Source organism: Trematomus bernacchii, unplaced genomic scaffold (assembly GCF_902827165.1).
Source record: "Trematomus bernacchii unplaced genomic scaffold, fTreBer1.1, whole genome shotgun sequence".
NCBI lineage: Eukaryota > Metazoa > Chordata > Actinopteri > Perciformes > Nototheniidae > Trematomus > Trematomus bernacchii.
In genome coordinates this window covers 221476-242616 of record NW_022987669.1, presented here as the reverse complement: position 1 = coordinate 242616, position 21141 = coordinate 221476, and the positions used below count along the sequence as shown (strand labels likewise).

At 40.2% G+C, this 21141-nt stretch overlaps 1 protein-coding gene across 1 annotated transcript; it reads left to right on the top strand.

The window, feature by feature from the left end:
- Window positions 1–538: 538 nt before the first annotated feature.
- tmem71 (transmembrane protein 71) lies at window positions 539–15279 on the top strand. The gene is given in 12 exon segments (XM_034136002.1): window positions 539–710; window positions 3529–3625; window positions 4965–5026; window positions 5712–5754; window positions 7449–7655; window positions 9143–9408; window positions 10406–10422; window positions 10424–10592; window positions 10954–11020; window positions 11221–11282; window positions 14333–14382; window positions 14469–15279. Coding segments are annotated over 10 exon segments (936 nt in total). The 5' UTR covers window positions 539–710; window positions 3529–3625; window positions 4965–4995; the 3' UTR covers window positions 14493–15279.
- The last annotated feature ends 5862 nt before the right edge of the window (window positions 15280–21141 follow it).

The following is a 21141-nucleotide window of genomic DNA, read 5'->3' as shown; positions in this document are numbered from 1 at the left end:
GGCGCAGACTGAAAACTCATCTCTTTCGACTCCACTTCGAGCAATAGAATGACTAACAAAGAACTGCTAACAAAGCACTTATATACTAATAAGGACTGGTTTATCTAAAGCCAGTTGAGTAGCACTTGAAATGTTTTGGCTCTATGAAACCTGATGTACTTATATGATTCTGTTTTCTTCAAGTTTGTATCTTCCTGGTCGAATGCACTTATTGTAAGTCGCTTTGGATAAAAGCCTCAGCTAAATGCAATGTAATGTAATGTAATGTAATTTAATGTAAGATTAAATGTGCAAAACAAATGAATAATACAATTTAATGAAAATTATTATATTTATAAAAATCATCAGGAGTTATATATTTAAAAACGTGCACACATATATGTATATATATATATATATATTGTGTGTGTGGTGTGTGTGTGTGTGTGTGTGTGTGTGTGTGTGTAATTTGGTCCCTGCAGTAAATGGTTAAATCCTCATGCTTTTACTCTGAAAATCCAGGAGCCCTCTTGTTGTGTACTTCCGGTGTTTCCTGAATGTGGGCGAGGCTCAGAAACAGCTGCGAGTCTCTCTTCAGGTTTTTCTGATTTAACGACAATTTGGGATTTAAAAAGTCTTAAAGTACAGGAAAAATAAGAAGAGGATTAAACGCGTTCTGCCAGGGAGAGGAAAGGTGTTTATTCTCCACTTCCGGTGCAGGAAAACAGACGGTGAGTTCAGCCCGTTATTTCTTTGTCTGGTTTCTGCACTGCTGAGGACAACAGAAACACAGATACATGTGGGGCTTCAAGTCTCAAAGCTACATTATTTAATTTGATTTGATTGTATTTCAGGTATTTTTCTGAGTTACTCCCTTGTGTTTATTATGAGAAATGCATGTTATTCTTTTCTTATTATCTGCTGAAGTGAACATGTAAATATTAAAAGGTTTTATGACAGGTTAAGTCACTGGAATAATTTGGCTTCATGATACAAAAACAAACATCTTTTGAGTTATTTTTTAAAGTGACTTTAACAGTGAGAAATGCAAGTTTCCACTTATTTTTAAGCTGTTTTTATTAATATAGGAATACATATTTCTAGATATCGTCTGCGTCCCTGAAATCAATAAAGGTTCATCATCCTCCACTCAAGTGTCCTTCGTCATCTCCTTCCCTAAGTCCTCCTTTGTGCCCTTCATTTGTTTTCAGTCCTTTTTATATCCTTCTTAAAGTCCTTCCTTGTGTCCTTACTTAGTTCCTTTTTATGTCCTTGTTAGTGCTATTATTATTTAATTTTTAAAGCTGCAATATAGTGTGTGTGTGTGTGTGTGTGTGTGTGTGTGTGTGTGGTGTGTGTGTGTGGTGTGTGTGTGTGTGTGTGGTGTGTGTGTGTGGTGTGTGTGTGTGTGTGTGTGTGTGTGTGTGTGTGTGTGTGTGTGTGTGTGTGTGTGTGTGTGTGTGTGTGTGTGTGTGTGTGTGTGTGTGTGTGTGTGTGTGTGTGTGTGTGTCCTGTGACGCGTTTTCCTCCAACATCATCAGCTCCAACAGACTGCTGGTACTGCAAGGCATTCTGGGAAACGGGGGGGGGGGATTCCAACGAGACACATCTGAGGAGGGGGATTCAGTAAATGAATACATGTCATCCTGTTATAAAGCCCTGAAGGGAACAGGAAAATAATAATATATAAATATATACAAAACTATATGTGAATCATTCCTTCTCACGTTTGGAATATTAAAGGTAGGGTAGGTAAGTTAGAGAAACCGGCTCGAGATACACTTTTTGTTATATTCCATGGAATGCTCTTAACATCCCGATAGCAATGAATATCTGAAGTGCTTTGACAAAAAATCCATTAACAAATATCATCTGTGGAAGCTGTAGTACTGTAAAAAGCACGACCAATCATCTGAGCCGGCCCGGCTAAAATAACTGGATGGCCTACCTGCCTGTCAGCCTTCCATCTGTGCACAAACTTATCTCGTGCCCTCATTGGTCATGTGCACGTTCGTGTGTGTTGGAGGAGGGGCTCTGAAGGAAGTGGCAGATTTTTTCCGGTTGTGTATTTTCAAATTCTAGCGATCTCGAGCCGGTTTCTCAAACTTACCTACCCCACCTTTAAGTTCATTTGTGATTTCAAAATCTATACAAATAAATGAAATGACCTCTCCTCTCCTCTCCTCTCCTCTCCTCTCCTCTCCTCTCCTCTCCTCTCCTCTCCTCTCCTCTCTCCTCACTCCTCACTAAATGAACATTATTTTCCCACTTTTTATTATAATAATCTTGATTTTGTGATTATATAAAGTATACATATAAGACTTTTCCAAGAGCCCCTACATTATTAAAATCTGTCCCTTTGTTCAGGCGACTTTCTGAAGGTCATGACTACAGAGAAAAAGACTCTCCCCTACAGACTGAATCATCCGGAGTGATGTTTGGTATTTTTATACAAACTCATGCAAAGAGGAACTTCTATTTGGGGCATTTCTTCAGGAAGTTTATTTTGACTCCAGTGAATCTGTGGAGACGAGTTGCTCTGGTGAAGAGAATGAGACCGCTATTATATATGATATGAGTATTAAGTAACATTACAACACTCAGTGACCGTTAACGTTCAAACCACGAAGAGCATTCCTCAGTTCAAACAAAGGACACACACACACACACACACACACACACACACACACACACACACACACACACACACACACACACACACACACACACACACACACACACACACTGTAACAGAGGGTCTCTGTTTGCAGTCGCTGACCCACTTCCTTTATCCCTCGTTCCACAGAATGGTGTCAGATTTTATTTGAGGAAAACATTTCAGAGGTCAAATAAATGGTACATGTTTAAGAAGATATAAAGGATAACAACCATATGTTCTTTACCAATTATTGATGTGTGTATCATGGCTGCCAGTGTGCTTCATGTCTTTATGCTAAGCTAGGCTAACACTGCCCTTAATCTCTGATCCACATATAAAATAAAAACTCCCTCTGCAGGGAACACAGGGATGTTAGCCTTTGGAGACCATTGACATGCACTAAAACCTATAACACACTATGAGGAGAGGCAACACCACAGAACTACTTAAACCATGTGTTATAATGTGTGTGTGATACTGAGGATAGTGTTTGGTGAGTGTTGTGTACCTGCCTCAGGACTGCAGATGGGAATGTGCTATTAGCTCAAATCTGGCATCATTCATCTCCTCTCTTTTCTGAGATGAATGTATTTGTATGCACGGTGCTCTTTGAAATACATACATAACAATAGAAAGCAGAATAAGGCCTCTTTCATTAACTCAACATCTAAGAAACTGTTGCAGGATCTCAACATATTGAAGTTGGTAGAGTCTACACTTCTTAATCTTTTAATGTATTTTCCACGTTTGGGTCTGACTAACACCTGGATCCTCACGCAGTCACACAGATCTTGTGACTGCATGTTAGACTCCTCCGGCAGCTCGGGGGTTAACAGGAAACATGACCTCACCGCTAACCGTCTGTTCTTCTCCTTCTGCATACTTCTCAGGCTCCTGCTGCTGCTGCTGGAGGATGTGAGAGAAGCTCAACTGAAAACACGGAAACACTGAAGGAAAGCAGACGGTGTTTGTGCCGGACGTCTGAAGGTAAAACCCTCCTGCTGCGTGCGTTTATAAAACCTCACATGTATTATCTCATAGAGGCTTGTGTCCGTTACTCCCTCTGTGCTCTGACAGCTGATCTGAGGCTCTGGAGAGTTTAAGACGTCACAAACAAGGAGGAAGGAAACATTTTATTACCTTGTATCGTCTAAAAACCTGCTCCAATGCCTTTCCTTAAAATCTAATAAACTGTACTTCGTCATCACCTCACTGTACTTAGTTATAATATTGATCTTCTCTTGCCCCTCCTCTTATTTCCGTACACTCTGTTGTTGTTGACAACATCTGTGGAAAGATGTTGTATTGGATAAATGAGATGAATTCAAACTCAGTGTATTCTCTCCAAACCTGCGCTCATTCTCATTTCATTTGTGTGTGAAATTTCTAACATTTTCGTAACATGTATACGAGTACAGCCCATTTAAAATGTACCTAAATATAAACACAACTAGTGAGGCACACTGTTGCCTTCAATGACATGTTCTTCTATTATCATGAACACACACACACTGTTGCTAGCCTTATCTCAGTCTCTCACACACACACACACACACACACACACACACACACACACACACACACACCGTCCTGCTGACACACTCAGAGCACAAAATGTGGATTCCTCCGCCGCTGAAAATAGTCCCTAGCAAACTTTCCTCTTGTTTGTTGTAAAACCTTAAAGTGGACCTATCATGCTATATTATAATAATATAGTGTAGGACCATACCTATATAAGGCATATTTATACTTTTTTTTTTTCAAAATACCAAACAGATCATGCATTTTAGCCATGCCTCATTTTGCTCAATTTGACATTTTTTAGATCTGTTTTTGCAAGGGCTGATTCAGTGAGAACAGCACCATCTAGAGGCCTGGCATATGTACTACAACGTCTCCAGCGCTTTCGAGCGGCAATGGCCGTGGCTGTCTCCTCCTGATTGGTGGAGTTGGCCCAATAGCCGTAGCGCCACTGTCCTGACGTCAGGACAGTGTTCAAATCTGGATCAGTTTTTATCAGATCCGTTGCAGCCCCTTTTTTTAGAGATTTGGGTATGGAGGAAAATAGAGAGGGTTTGTGTTTTCTGACACTTGGTGAGTTCCCTGGAACACCGGGGACACATATTCATGTAGAAAAGACGTACAAAAGTGCATTTTGCATGATAGGTCCCCTTTAAATATGAGCTAACTGAGAGTTTATGTGTGTTTTTAAAGAACCACAGACAGAGTCGAGACGTTCGGGAGTGTTTAGAGACGAACTAAAACATTGTTAGTGTTTTAGTTTTGTTTTTTGACCCGGTTTTTGTGTTTCTGGTTTCTTTCACAGATCCACAGAAGACACTCGGCTGCAGACAAACATGTCTCTGTTCTTCTCTGGAGCTGTGACAAGTACGTCACACACACGCACGCACACGCACGCGCACACACACGCACACGCGCACACACACACACACTATTATGTTATCAACTCGGTAAAGAGGCAGCAAAAAAAACCTTACTAAAAAGAAAATGGATATATAACTCCAAACATTTGCTGTTGTGAATGTGCCTTGATGCTGTCTAGAAAGATTAGCTTCTTTTATTACATTATAATACATTATTATTGTATCACACACACACATTGTTCTGCTATACTTGTGAGGACCATGCTTTGAAAACAGCTGTGAGGACATTCTGGTGGAGAAATGCTGTAATGATCCTGAGGGCCGATGCCTCCTGTTGTTCAGCACGAATCCTCTTCTTAAAAGCACATTGCATATACATGCTGTCACACTACCTGTACACGTTAACCTGAAGTAGTGCATGTGTGTCGTACTCCCTCCTCTGTTTGTGTCTTCGCTGCCGTTTGGTTTTATGAATTATCTTGAAGACAGCAGAGACCTCTTAGAGTCACATTCCTGCAGAGGGTTATCACCAGAGAGAATTTACTCAAGAGGTGTCGGCCCTCAGGAACGCAAACTGATGGAAGACAAGACGTCTTTATTTAGAAACAAAACACACACACACACACACACACACACACACGTTGCATCAGCTGTGTGTAAACCTATCTCTCTTGGTATCTGCTCTCCAGGTTCACCGACTAAACGAAGGCTACGGGGTCACTCCTGTCAGAGGTAAAAAACATCTGCTTCTCTAACATGTACCGTGTATTCATTTACTTTAAGTGTTAAATATATAAATATGTGTTTAAAGGCTATTTTGCTAAAACAACTAATGAAGCACAGCAACTTCTTCCAGGTTTAAGTCAGAAAATAAAGTTGTTCTCGCTACCCAGCATGGAGACGTTTTGATATGGGAACCGAACCACAAACATAAAAAGACTATTTATAATATTTAATATCATTATTATTTAGAATAACACTCGTGCCGTATTCTGAACTCCAACACGATATCCAGTGTCCGATTATTACCCTGATTATATCGTATATGTAGCAGCGAAAGAAAACATACATTTTAAGTCGTAATAAAACTGCCGCCGAGGAAAAGCCAGAAAGCACCTTTTACTTTACCCAGGGAATTATTATCCAACGTCCAGGTGAGAAGGTCGTTTCCTTCAGTTTATCACTCTGGGTTCGAATAATCCAAAACCCAACATATATACAGAACAATGGGTTCGCCTGTGTTTCCCATGGTACACAACCATTTGCTCAAAAGGTAGCACTTATGCACCAGCACTTAGTATGGTGTTGCTTGTTGAAGTAAATAAGTCAGCACTGATCTTGTTGTCCTTAGTTTGAGTCTTTGTGGTTCAAAGCACTTTTTGTCGCTTTGGATAAAAGTGCAGCTGAATGTATTTGATAGCTGATGCTGATGGCGCGTTTCCACTACACGGCCTCGCTCGGCCTCGCTCGGTATGGCTGGGCCTCGTTAGGACTGGCTCACTTTATGGCGCATTTCCATTACAGTTTAGGAACTGGGGCAGTATCTATAGTAACGCAGTGTAGGCGGAGCCGTGACGTCATCTTCAATGAGAACCCCAGAAAAACAACACAGCCGTTAGCTGTTAGCACTCAGAGCTCACAGCTCCTCATATCTGTTCAGAAACTAGACAAAAGTTAAACAAGTACAAACCACAGACTGCCTGTGTCATGGTGAATACAGTCGCTGCTTTATTTATGTCTGTATAGGCCGTTGTTGTGAGTGTGGACGGTCGGAGCATATACTGCGTTAGCTTAGCCAATCTCCATTTAGAAAACACGCATTTTAAAAGGTGTTTCGCCTGCCGTCTGTCTGCAGACTTGACAAAGCATTAATTCATGGTTTTTACTAACCGGTATCAGTATGTTGTTACTTCGGCATCATTTAGAAACGTGTATTACAATTAAATCACGATCAAATATGTCCATCTTGTTGTAGTTGTAGCCCCCTTGCCAGCGATGCTCTCTCTAGTTTAGCATACTCAGCCCGACTCAGCCTCGTTGTCTCTGGCCCTAGACCCGCGATTTTATGAGGCCAGAAAAACTGTGAATTAGGACCCGCCGGCCGGTACTAGGCCAAGTGGAAACGCAACCAAAGACGGGCCGCTGACGTCACAGCCCTCTTAAACCGGGCTGCGGGCTGTAGTGGAAACGCGCCATAACGGACTTTCTTGTGCTCAGCCTGGACGTGTTTGTAGCGATTGTCTGCATAGGTTATAATGCTAGTTCATTCTAATTAAAGCTTCTTATGCTAAATGTGCAACATCTGCAGGTTAGCATCCGGCAGCTTCTATGTGCTGGAGACCCTACTCTACATGTCTAACATAACGTTGAGTTACTCAGCTGGAAGCTAGATTATTAACGGTCTCTCTTTTAATACGTCTCCTCAGCCTGGACGTGTCCCTGCTCTCTCCCGACTCCTCGTACGTTTGTTACTCGTCTCTGGACGGCGACCCGAGCTCCTGCCGCCGCTCGCCTCGCCTCCTCACCAACGGATACTACAGCGTGACGGAGGACAGCTTCTCCTGGGACGAGAAGGGGAACGTCTCTCTGACCCCCTGCAAGACCAGCGTCTCCTACAAGGAGAACCTCGTCAGGTGGGACAGAAAGTCAAAGTATTGTCAACCTTTCAGTTTGTGTGTACCGACAGAGAGATCGAAATACCGTTTCCCACAATCCAGAATACAATAACAAAGATATATATGTATATCCTATATGCACACATTAAGACATAAATAAATACACAACAATCTATATATACAAAATAACAGTCACTTCAATAACTTTGAGAAATGTACATTAGTGCAAAGACTGTCCATAGCAGAGAAACAGACCATTTACACACAAACCCATATAACACAATGTGATGATTAAATATGCAAATGAGACACGATGTAATGCTTACAGTTGGTTACATTTAGGAGAAATCTGCAGACACAGACAGACAGAGGAAAATAACCTCCTGAATGTGGATTTGAGGTGTTTTCTTTCCACTAGTCTGAAGGAAGTTATGTCAGGGAAGCAAAGTACTGACCAGTGCATGAAACAACATGAAGGGTCTTTCCAACAATGAGCTCATTCTCAGCAGCCAGACCTTGAAATACTTCAGTTAGGTCATTCCCACAAATACTTTGTTCCTGTACTTAAGCACATGTTTCTGGTATCAGTACTTTACTCCACTACTTATTTTTCTGACCACTTTTTACTTTGACTTCTTACATGTTGAACACAAATACCTGTACTTTCTACTTCTTACATGTTGAACTCAAATACCTGTACTTTCTACTTCTTACATGTTGAACACAAATACCTGTACTTTCTACTTCTTACATGTTGAACACAAATACCTGTACTTTCTACTTCTTACATGTTGAACACAAATACCTGTACTTTCTACTTCTTACATGTTGAACACAAATACCTGTACTTTCTACTTCTTACATGTTGAACACAAATACCTGTACTTTCTACTTCTTACATGTTGAACACAAATACCTGTACTTTCTACTTCTTACATGTTGAACACAAATACCTGTACTTTCTACTTCTTACATGTTGAACACAAATACCTGTACTTTCTACTTCTCACATGTTGAACCCAAATACCTGTACTTTCTACTTCTCACATTTTCCAAACAGGCTGGTTCCTTTAGTTTGAATGTGTGTTTGGTGGCGTGATCATTATTATTTAGAGTCATTGCGTGCCTATTGATTTGAACACGATCCGTGTATCCATCATTTCCTGGTCTTCTCTAAAGAAGAGGGACCAATGAAAACGTTGTCATGTTGCCGTTGTTCAGCATGGAAACATTCATTAGCTAACAATGACATTATTGTTCTATTAATATAAAGGGAGGTCAGGTACTCTTTAAAACAGCTGCTAGTTATGGGTACTTTTTACTGAAGTACATTTCAAAGCCCTCTTTACTTTTACTTGAGTAAAGAAGTTTAGTCAGTACTTCTACTTTCACCAGAGTATTTTTAAACACGAGTATCTGTACTTCTACTTCAGTAAAGGATGTGTGTACTTTTGCCCTCTCTGTTGATCATTGGTGCTCGAGTTCACTTCTTCTTCTTCTCTCAGGGTTTTCCGGCGGCGGCGGCGTCCTCGAGGCTCTCTGGCTCGCCTGCTGAGCGACGTGACGGAGAGCTGTCAGTCGTGGCTGGACGAGAAGGTCTTCAGAGGCGTCTTCGGTACCGCACAGAACCAGAACCAGAACCAGGAACAAGACCTGGACCTGGATATGGACCTGGATCTAGATCTGGATCTGGACCAGGCCCGGAGCAGCCGGGACGAGAAGACCTGGTTGAACAGCACCGAGCTGGAGGACAGCCGCAGCTTCACCTACGGTAACAGATCCAGGATTCACTGCTGAGATTTAAGATTGAAAGGTTCTCACAAATGAAAGATTAAAGTCTCCACGATGTAACATCCATCTTTTTATATGCAACACAAACTCTACTTTTACCAGATATCCATTTTAATTAGCACAAAAAGTTTGGTATTATTTTCTGAACTTCATCTATTTTAGTTTGAAATGTATAACTTCCTGTCCCCTGGTCTGGAGGTCAATGGTTACCAACATTAGCCACCTTTAGCTTAGCGGTGGTGACGTGAAGTCATGTGACCGTGCTGTAGTTCCTTTATAGCCCAACATTAGCCGCCTTTAGCTTAGCGGTGGTGACGTGACGTCATGTGACCGTGCTGTAGTTCCTTTATAGCCCAACATTAGCCACCTTTAGCTTAGCGGTGGTGACGTGAAGTCATGTGACCGTGCTGTAGTTCCTTTATAGCCCAACATTAGCCACCTTTAGCTTAGCGGTGGTGACGTGAAGTCATGTGACCGTGCTGTAGTTCCTTTATAGCCCAACATTAGCCTCCTTTAGCTTAGCGGTGGTGACGTGAAGTCATGTGACCGTGCTGTAGTTCCTTTATAGCCCAACATTAGCCACCTTTAGCTTAGCGGTGGTGACGTGAAGTCATGTGACCGTGCTGTAGTTCCTTTATAGCCCAACATTAGCCTCCTTTAGCTTAGCGGTGGTGACGTGAAGTCATGTGACCGTGCTGTAGTTCCTTTATAGCCCAACATTAGCCGCCTTTAGCTTAGCGGTGGTGACGGGAAGTCATGTGACCGTGCTGTAGTTCCTTTATAGCCCAACATTAGCCGCCTTTAGCTTAGCGGTGGTGACGGGCACGACTATATGCTGGATACTTTAACCTCCTCCTCATTTCTTCTTCTATATTGCATTAATAGTCTTGCACTGTGACCCACTGTTGAAAAGTGGTTTGCTACACTGAGCTCTATTGCACTTAAAATATATTTATACTTGTTTCTCTGTCTTTCAGACCACACTGAGATCCCGCCCCCCTCCTGAAAAAGTGGCCCCGCCCCCTAAGATTCTCATCCAGGAGGAGATTTGCTCTGAGATCTGTCAATCAAAGTTTACTCAATCACATGGCGGCCTCTCTGAAGTCCCGCCTCCTTCACCCTTCTACACCAATAGCTGCTGTCCGGCCTCACCTGAGCACACAGGTAACTGAAGCATTTCTAAATAACCCGAGTGCCAATAGCAAAAGTATTTTATCCTATTTTTTATTTTCTTGGCTTTTTAAATCACTAAATGTGGTTAAATGTCATTTTGTGTTTCTGTTGCACTTTATCTGAATGTTTTAATGTGTTTTAATTAAATTCCTTGAGTTATAATGTGCTTTATAAATAAACCTGCCTTGCCTTTCAACCTGTTATATTACTTTACAACCATTTCTTTCTATTCGATTAAAAAAAAAAATTAGGATAAAGAGAGTTTTGTTCTGTAAAAGTATTTCAAATATTATTAGAAATGACAAAAAATGTAATATTTAATCATTAATGTTTTTGTCTGTTTGTGTTTCAGGTTTAACGATGAAGGCCCTCCTCCTTTTCATCTTCACCCTCTTCCTCTTCACCGCTCTATACTCGGGGTAAATCTCTATTTCTCAGCATCATTTTTTATATTTTCAAATGCAAATCTGTGTAAAAACATACTTATTTATTTAAATATATATGTAGAAATCTTGAAATTGACAGCACTTAAGATTTTTAGTCTTAAAATCCAATATAATGGGCTGTTTTTTGGTTCAACAATAAAATGTGTTTTTTCTTTACTCTTGTCTCCCTGCAGGGGTCTTTTGTGGAGCGCCACCGTCACGTCTACTGTGTTCGTGATGATCACATCATTTATGCGTAAGTTGTTGAACAGATATTTTGCACGTAAATGAGACTTAAAGGTGGGGTAGGTAATTTTGGAGAAACCAGCTCGAGATCGCTAGAATTTGAAAATACACAGCCGGAGAAAACCTGCCACTTCCTCACAGAGCCCCTCCTCCAACACACACGAACGCGCACATGACCAATGAGGGCACCAGATAAGTTTGTGCACAGATGGAAGGCTGACAGGCAGGTAGGCCATCCAGTTATTTTAGCCGGGCCGGCTCAGATGATTGGTCGTGCTTTTTACAGTACTACGGCTTCCACAGATGACATTTTATAATGGATTTTTTGTCAAAGCACTTCAGATATTCATTGCTATCGGGATGTTAAGAGCAACTTACCTACCCCACCTTTAAAGGTAGGGTAGGTAAGTTTGAGAAACCGGCTCGAGATACACTTGTTGTTATATTCCATGGAATGCTCTTAACATCCAGATAGCAATGAATATCTGAAGTGCTTTGACAAAAAATCCATAAACAAATATCATCTGTGGAAGCCGTAGTACTGTAAAAAGCACGACCAATCATCTGAGCCGGCCCGGCTAAAGTAACTGGATGGCCTACCTGCCTGTCAGCCAGCATTACCCATAACCCCCTCTGTTTCAGCCCTGTTTCCAAAGGACTGATTCTCTGTCTGTTACTTTAGATGAAAATAAGGAGCCCCTCCCCACGCCCCTCTGAGAGAGATTTGGTTACAAAGAACTCAATGGTGCTCTAGGAGGAGATTCAGGAGATTCAGGTGATAAGGTGGGGGGGGGGGGGGGTTACCTTGGTTGCTGATTGGCTAATGCCAAAACATCGTTATGACATCATAAAGTGGCCAAAATCTGATCAGCTCATTTTCAGACAGGTTTTTATAAAAATGGATCAGGACAAAAAGAGAGAGAATCTTTGAGTCTCTTTCCACAGAGGGGACACGTGTTGATGAAGAAGAGACGTGAAGAAGAGGGGACACATGTTGATGAAGAAGAGACATGAAGAAGAGGGGACACATGTTGATGAAGAAGAGACATGAAGAAGAGGGGACACATGTTGATGTAGAAGAGACATGAAGAAGAGGGGACACATGTTGATGAAGAAGAGACATGAAGAAGAGGGGACACATGTTGATGTAAAAGAGACATGAAGAAGAGGGGACACATGTTGATGTAGAAGAGACATGAAGAAGAGGGGACACATGTTGATGTAGAAGAGGCATGAAGAAGAGGGGACACATGTTGATGAAGAAGAGACATGAAGAAGAGGGGACACATGTTGATGTAAAAGAGACATGAAGAAGAGGGGACACATGTTGATGTAGAAGAGACATGAAGAAGAGGGGACACATGTTGATGTAGAAGAGACATGAAGAAGAGGGGACACATGTTGATGAAGAAGAGACATGAAGAAGAGGGGACACATGTTGATGTAGAAGAGACATGAAGAAGAGGGGACACATGTTGATGAAGAAGAGACATGAAGAAGAGGGGACACATGTTGATGTAGAAGAGACATGAAGAAGAGGGGACACATGTTGATGTAGAGGAGACATGAAGAAGAGGGGACACATGTTGATGAAGAAGAGACATGAAGAAGAGGGGACACATGGTGATGTAGAAGAGACATGAAGAAGAGGGGACACATGTTGATGTAGAAGAGACATGAAGAAGAGGGGACACATGTTGATGAAGAAGAGACATGAAGAAGAGGGGACACATGTTGATGTAGAGGAGACATGAAGAAGAGGGGACACATGTTGATGAAGAAGAGACATGAAGAAGAGGGGACACATGGTGATGTAGAAGAGACATGAAGAAGAGGGGACACATGTTGATGTAGAAGAGACATGAAGAAGAGGGGACACATGTTGATGAAGAAGAGACATGAAGAAGAGGGGACACATGTTGATGTAGAAGAGACATGAAGAAGAGGGGACACATGTTGATGTAGAAGAGACATGAAGAAGAGGGGACACATGTTGATGTAGAAGAGACATGAAGAAGAGGGGACACATGTTGATGAAGAAGAGACATGAAGAAGAGGGGACACATGTTGATGTAGAGGAGACATGAAGAAGAGGGGACACATGTTGATGAAGAAGAGACATGAAGAAGAGGGGACACATGGTGATGTAGAAGAGACATGAAGAAGAGGGGACACATGTTGATGTAGAAGAGACATGAAGAAGAGGGGACACATGTTGATGAAGAAGAGACATGAAGAAGAGGGGACACATGTTGATGTAGAAGAGACATGAAGAAGAGGGGACACATGTTGATGTAGAAGAGACATGAAGAAGAGGGGACACATGTTGATGAAGAAGAGACATGAAGAAGAGGGGGACACATGTTGATGTAGAAGAGACATGAAGAAGAGGGGACACATGTTGATGTAGAAGAGACATGAAGGAGAGGGGACACATGTTGATGTAGAAGAGACATGAGGAAGAGGGGACACATGTTGATGTAGAAGAGACATGAAGAAGAGGGGACACATGTTGATGTAGAAGAGACATGAAGAAGAGGGGACACATGTTGATGAAGAAGAGACATGAAGAAGAGGGGACACATGGTGATGTAGAAGAGACATGAAGAAGAGGGGACACATGTTGATGTAGAAGAGACATGAAGAAGAGGGGACACATGTTGATGAAGAAGAGACATGAAGAAGAGGGGACACATGTTGATGTAGAAGAGACATGAAGAAGAGGGGACACATGTTGATGTAGAAGAGACATGAAGAAGAGGGGACACATGTTGATGTAGAAGAGACATGAGGAAGAGGGGACACATGTTGATGTAGAAGAGACATGAAGAAGAGGGGACACATGTTGATGAAGAAGAGACATGAAGAAGAGGGGACACATGTTGATGAAGAAGAGACATGAAGAAGAGGGGACACATGTTGATGAAGAAGAGACATGGAGAAGAGGGGACACATGTTGATGTAGAAGAGACATGAGGAAGTGTATAAAGCATAATATGTTACCTGTATCAGAGTATTTTCACGTTAGAAAATATGTGTTAAAATATGTTTTTCTTTCAGTTTTGACAAAATCGGGTCCGCTGGGCGAGTGGAGGAGGGCGAAGACGGAGGTGAGTCTGAAATGAAATACATTTTCTTTAATTATGTCGACTGGCCGCGTGGAAATAACAACAACTAATTGAATTCTGTTTTTCAGGACATCACATCAAGAAACGAGTAAAGCAGCGTCCGTTCCTCTGCGATGTGAAACTGGAAGAAAGGTGTAGAAATATATTTAACATTTCACCGTCTGCATGTTCGCTTAACGTGAGCTCCGGAAAACATTTCACAGCAAACACGCTGAAGCTCTGACTGATAATGAAAACGTTTTGAAAGTAGAAACTTGAAAGAAGTGTCAAGAAAAAGGGTTAAACTTAAAATAAATCGAACGCTTTTTATACATTCAACCATTGAATCAAATGCAAAACGTGCGGGACGTTTGTTACGATTTTTCCTGATGGCTTTTTTAAAGTTTCCTGCGATTTAAAAAAAAGAAATTGAACAGGAAATGAGTTTAAAAGCCGTGTTTGTTGCTATAAATCTGAAGGAGCTCATTTACAAGGTGACACATAAATATATATTGAATATAAAAAAACATACCTGATGTATTTTTGAAATACTGTAAGTGTATCTATCATTGATGACGATGTGAACTTGGCTTTTTTGAGATGTCCAAAGTGAACAAATTCAGCTGACGCCTCACTTCTTTTCAAAATATTTTTTATTAAAGAAAAACTAAAAACGCACATCTGAAAATCTACCTGGAAGAAAAAGTGCTTTTTGAAAGAGTTTTATTCCAAAATCAAGAGATACACATTCAAAGCTAAATATATTGAAAAAAAGAAAATTCATGTTAGTCCTTTTACATCAAAGCTCAGATTCCATTTTGAATTTCTGATTTCCTAGAAAGATTTCTGAAAAAGTGGTTTTCTGCAATATCTTTGAGTTATTCAGTTCCTCCTGAGTGCTATTATATATATATATATATATATATATATATATATATATATATATATATATATATATATATCAGATAGCCCAGGTATATATATATATATATATATATATATATATATACCTGGGCTATCTGATACCAGGTATATATATATATATATATATATATATATATATATATATATATATATATATATATATATATATATATATATCAGATAGCCCAGGTAACCCAGAAATGGAAGAGCTTGCTGAAACAACAAGAACAGCTTAACCAGCTGACACAGGGTCTACTAGCTTTACAGACCCCTAAGCCCCCTGCTACACTGCAACGCCCAGCCCATGTTATATGTAGACGTTGTCAGAAGCCAGGTCATTATGCCAGGGAGTGTGGTAATGGTCAGGTTGAGTCACAGGGACAGCAGTTGAGGGCCCCATTGTCCACCACAGCAACCTCTGTGGCACAGGAGGCGGGAAACAGTTTGTAAAATGCAGCATGATAAAGATATGTTTAGTTTGAGCAGATTCATTCATACTGATTGTTAAAACTCATCGAAAGTAAACTTGATTGAAACCGTCAGAGGATTAAATAAATCCACTTATGTGTGCAGCTTTAACAGTAAAAGACCTCGTGAATTTCTGTATTTTAAATATGAAATAATCAAGTTTTGGTGCGAAACTCTTCTGCTGATAAGTGCCTTTTAATATCAGCCAGCAGTGCAGAACATATTACAGGGAAGAATTAAAGAGGCCATATTCTGCTCATAGTAGTATTTAGTGCCTCTACTGCGACTCTCTGTTGTGATTGGTCAACCAGCTTAGAGATGTCCCGCCCCTTAACCTATCACGTACAATGTGTTGGAGAGCCAATAGGAGTGCAAGTATTCCATAGTGATGTCACTTTGTTCCGGAAGAAAACGATTTTTTTTTCTATAGGGAACACAGGGATTTTGGCCTTTGCAGACCGTTTACATGCACTAAAACCTATAGAAGACACTGTGACAGGTGGGAAGGAAACCCCAAAAAGCAGAGTAGGGCCCCTTTAAAAGCTACATTGCTGCTAAAAACATGAAACAGTGTTAAAATAAAGATGACTGTTTGATTTATCCTGGAGTCTAGGGACAGTTTTAAGATCTCTAAACTAAAAATATGTTGTAAATTTAACAAATAATAGTTGGGATGAAAATGAAAATACTCAAGTAAAGTACCTCAAAATCATACTGAAGTACAGCACTTGAGTAAATGTACATTCCACCGCTGGCCATGTTGAATACTTTTAAAAAATAATCACGTGGCCTCGCTCTGGAGGAAAACAAGAATAGGTGTGTTCAGCGGGAAAAGAAGTGCGGCTATTAAATGTAAAGAAAAACAAAGTACGGTAGCTTTATAAGGTTTCGACTTTATAAAGCTTATTTTTATTCAATTTTAAATCATGTTTGGACCTCAAAGTATGCCAAGAGTTTGTCTTTCGAAGAATCTAAATGTTTAAAATGTCTTTGAATGAATGGGAAACATTTGATATTTAGTTGTAACAGTCTGATAATCCCGCCAAGTCAAATAGGAGTTACTAGATTGTTAATATCGTTGTATTTTACGTTCTGTTACACAAAGGTATTCATATTTAGGACTACATTTAATAATGCTGGTGTGACTGGTTGTTTAATGGTCTTTTTATTCAGTGTAAATCTAGAATAATGTGTGTTTTATTAACGCAAAGTGCCAAATGTGTAGAAATACGACGAGTGGGTAAATCAAATTTAACAAAAATCAATCTTTATTAGTGATATTTGTGATACTGCTCTGCGTTGTTTGGCATTTTAAAGCTGCAATTATGAATAGTTTGTATTAGAATGCACTGTGTAATGACCCCCTGCTGCTTAAAGAATATTTTAAGCTATACCTTTTGGGGGGTTCATTGTTGATAATATGACCTGGAAGTGTTTTTTAGGAGTGGTGGAGCCCAAAAAACGAGATAAAAATTGGACTTAAATTCATCAAATGGACACAAAGGTCGCTCGGAAATAATGTAACATGCAATGCTTGCTCAGCTTCCCTCTGGTGGTTGGAAGCATTTTGACGCAGCTTTAAATGACCAATGTTAAATGTGTTTTTTTATATAATAGACTTTTACGATGTGGTGTCAAATATTGAATTTACTGCAAAAGCCTTTCTGTGACAAAAACTCATTTACCGTAATATGATTTTTCTGGATGAATCAAACCTTAAGATAAGCTCTGATGTGTGACATCTATTGTTCATTGTGTTATAAATATATATTTCATTGTTTCTTTCCATTGACTGCACTTTTTTCCAAAAGGTGGAAATGTTATATTCTGCTTGAGAAGGCACTTATTATATCTGTTTTATTTCATTGTTTGAATGTTATACAAGTCAGAAAACTGTAAAAACAACTTTAAACGAGGCGCAAACTAGATATTACATTAAAATAAAGGCATTTAAGTGATAAATGTGCATTAAAATCAGTAAATACTCTAGATTTAGGACTGATTTCTATGAGTAGTAGTGGCCCTTGTCGGCCTGTTGATGGCGCTGCGTTTTAAGGTTTCATTTTCACAGTATTTTGAAAATTGTCTGATATTTTCCAGTTAACCTGGAAATGTTCCGTTTTACAGTATGTGAATTTAAATGATGTTTATCATCCATTTAATCCTGTTACAAATAAATAAATAAGGCGTAAAGACAGATTTCCATTGTGGTCCTTTTATTTGTTCATAAAGAAATATTGAATTCGTCTAAATTGTTGTTAATTTTATGTAAAATGTTTGCTGATTCCAAAATAGGACTAACACAGTTAACCTTCACCTGAAGTCGAATTGGTAAACTCACCATTTCAATCATATGTTTCACAGAATGATGGTAAGAATTACCTTTAAAGAGTCCTCTCCTGCTGATGTTCAGGTGTATATCAGTATGTAGTGTCTCTACTTTAAAGAGTCCTCTCCTGCTGATGTTCAGGTGTATATCAGTAAGTAGTGTCTCTACTTTAAAGAGTCCTCTCCTGCTGATGTTCAGGTGTATATCAGTATGTAGTGTCTCTACTTTAAAGAGTCCTCTCCTGCTGATGTTCAGGTGTATATCAGTAAGTAGTGTCTCTACTTTAAAGAGTCCTCTCCTGCTGATGTTCAGGTGTATATCAGTATGTAGTGTCTCTACTTTAAAGAGTCCTCTCCTGCTGATGTTCAGGTGTATATCAGTATGTAGTGTCTCTACTTTAAAGAGTCCTCTCCTGCTGATGTTCAGGTGTATATCAGTATGTAGTGTCTCTACTTTAAAGAGTCCTCTCCTGCTGATGTTCAGGTGTGTATCAGTATGTAGTGTCTCTACTTTAAAGAGTGCTCTCCTGCTGATGTTCAGGTGTATATCAGTATGTAGTGTCTCTACTTTAAAGAGTCCTCTCCTGCTGATGTTCAGGTGTATCAGTATGTAGTGTCTCTACTTTAAAGAGTCCTCTCCTGCTGATGTTCAGGTGTATATCAGTATGTAGTGTCTCTACTTTAAAGAGTCCTCTCCTGCTGATGTTCAGGTGTATATCAGTATGTAGTGTCTCTACTTTAAAGAGTCCTCTCCTGCTGATGTTCAGGTGTATATCAGTATGTAGTGTCTCTACTTTAAAGAGTCCTCTCCTGCTGATGTTCAGGTGTATATCAGTATGTAGTGTCTCTACTTTAAAGAGTCCTCTCCTGCTGATGTTCAGGTGTATATCAGTATGTAGTGTCTCTACTTTAAAGAGTCCTCTCCTGCTGATGTTCAGGTGTATATCAGTATGTAGTGTCTCTACTTTAAAGAGTCCTCTCCTGCTGATGTTCAGGTGTATATCAGTATGTAGTGTCTCTACTTTAAAGAGTCCTCTCCTGCTGATGTTCAGGTGTATATCAGTATGTAGTGTCTCTACTTTAAAGAGTCCTCTCCTGCTGATGTTCAGGTGTATATCAGTATGTAGTGTCTCTACTTTAAAGAGTCCTCTAATATTTTTAAGATTTCCCAAAAAAAGTGATGATTATTGTTCATGAATCTTTGTGAGACTCTTTTTTTTATTATTAGAAAATGACATGAGAATTATAATAAAACACATCTAGAATCAGTTCTGTTTCCTCAACATTTCAACAACTCTCAATGTAATAAAGTAGATTTATTTTTCCAACATGATTGAATAATTTAAATTCATAACATAAAACAGATGGTGGATTCAAGCAGAAACTCTTAATGCTATTAAAGTTTATATTTGTTTTGAGTTTCTCAGTCTGGGGAAACCTTTTATTTTTTCTCTCAGGATGTTGTTCTTAAAATAACACGTTGAACTTTACCGCCCTTGCTTAAAGGGGACCTATCATGCAAAATGCACTTTTGTACGTCTTTTATACATGAATCTGTGTCCCCGGTGTTCCAGGGAACTCACCAAGTGTCAGAAAACACAACCCTCTCTATTTTCCTCCATACCCAAATGGATCTGATCAAAACTGATCCAGATTTGAACACTGTCCTGACGTCAGGACGGTGGCGCTACGGCTATTGGGCCAACTCCACCAATCAGGAGGAGACAGCCACGGACATTGCCGTTCGAAAGCGCTGGAGACGCTGTAGTACATATGCCAGGCCTGTAGATGGTGCTGTTCTCACAGAATCAGCCCTTGCTAAAACAGGGGTAAAAAAGTGCAAATTGAGCAAAATGATGCATGGCTAAAATGCATGATCTGTTTGGTATTTTGAAAAAAATAAAGTATAAATATGCCTTATATAGGTATGGTCCTACACTATATTATTATAATATAGCATGATAGGTCCACTTTAAATATCCCCCGTGCAAAGGATTGTGGGTAAGAAAAGCCAGAAAGCATGCTGCCAGATCCAGTGCCTGGATACGGGTCCAGGTTCCTGCCGTGCGGACTGAGGCTGGAAAAAGGAGTCTGTTTTTATGATGGTCCTTGGTCTTGGAATGACCTTCAATCACGCCTCAAACTGAGGGCACTTGTCACTATAGCCTGTTTTAAATTGAAGTTGTCTGAAGTCCTTGTAGTAGTAAGTAGTGCACCTTTCTTACTGTCCCAAATGTGCACAATGTAGTGACTGCTTTTCGTCAGCATTGTAAATGAGATTTTATCTCAATGCTTTTATCTGGTTAAATAAAGGTTAAATAAATACTTAAGTCATTATACTTTTTTAATTTGCTGAGTGAGGGTCGATTCACTCCGGGGCCGTAGTTTGGACACCTCTGGATTGCACACATGATATATCTTTGTCCAGAATACTAAATGTTCCTCTCTTGTTCGTCCCTTCTCCATCACTGTAGTGTTTCCTCGAACCTCTTCTCTGCGGATAAAGGTTGTCATGATTTAAAATAATCTTGTAAATCCCCTTTGAATGGTGCTATGGATTACACACACGATATCTTGTCCAGAATACGACGTGTTCCTCTCTTTTTTGGCCTGCGTACCTCTTCTCTGCGGGACCATCTAATGGCGCGTTTCCACTACAGCGCGGAGCACGGTTTAAGAGGGCTGTGACGTCAGCGGCCCGTCTTTGGTTGCGTTTCCACTTGGCCTAGTACCGGCCGGCGGGTCCTAATTCACAGTTTTTCTGGCCTCATAAAATCGTGGGTCTAGGGCCAGAGACAACGAGGCTGAGTCGGGCTGAGTATGCTAAACTAGAGAGAGGAGCGCTGGCAAGGGGGCTACAACTACAACAAGATGGACATATTTGACCGTGATTTAATTGTAATACACGTTTCAAAATGATGCCGAAGTAACAACATACTGATACCGGTTAGTAAAAACCATGAATTAATGCTTTGTCAAGTCTGCAGACAGACGGCAGGTGAAAAACCTTTTAAAATGCGTGTTTTCTAAATGGAGATTGGC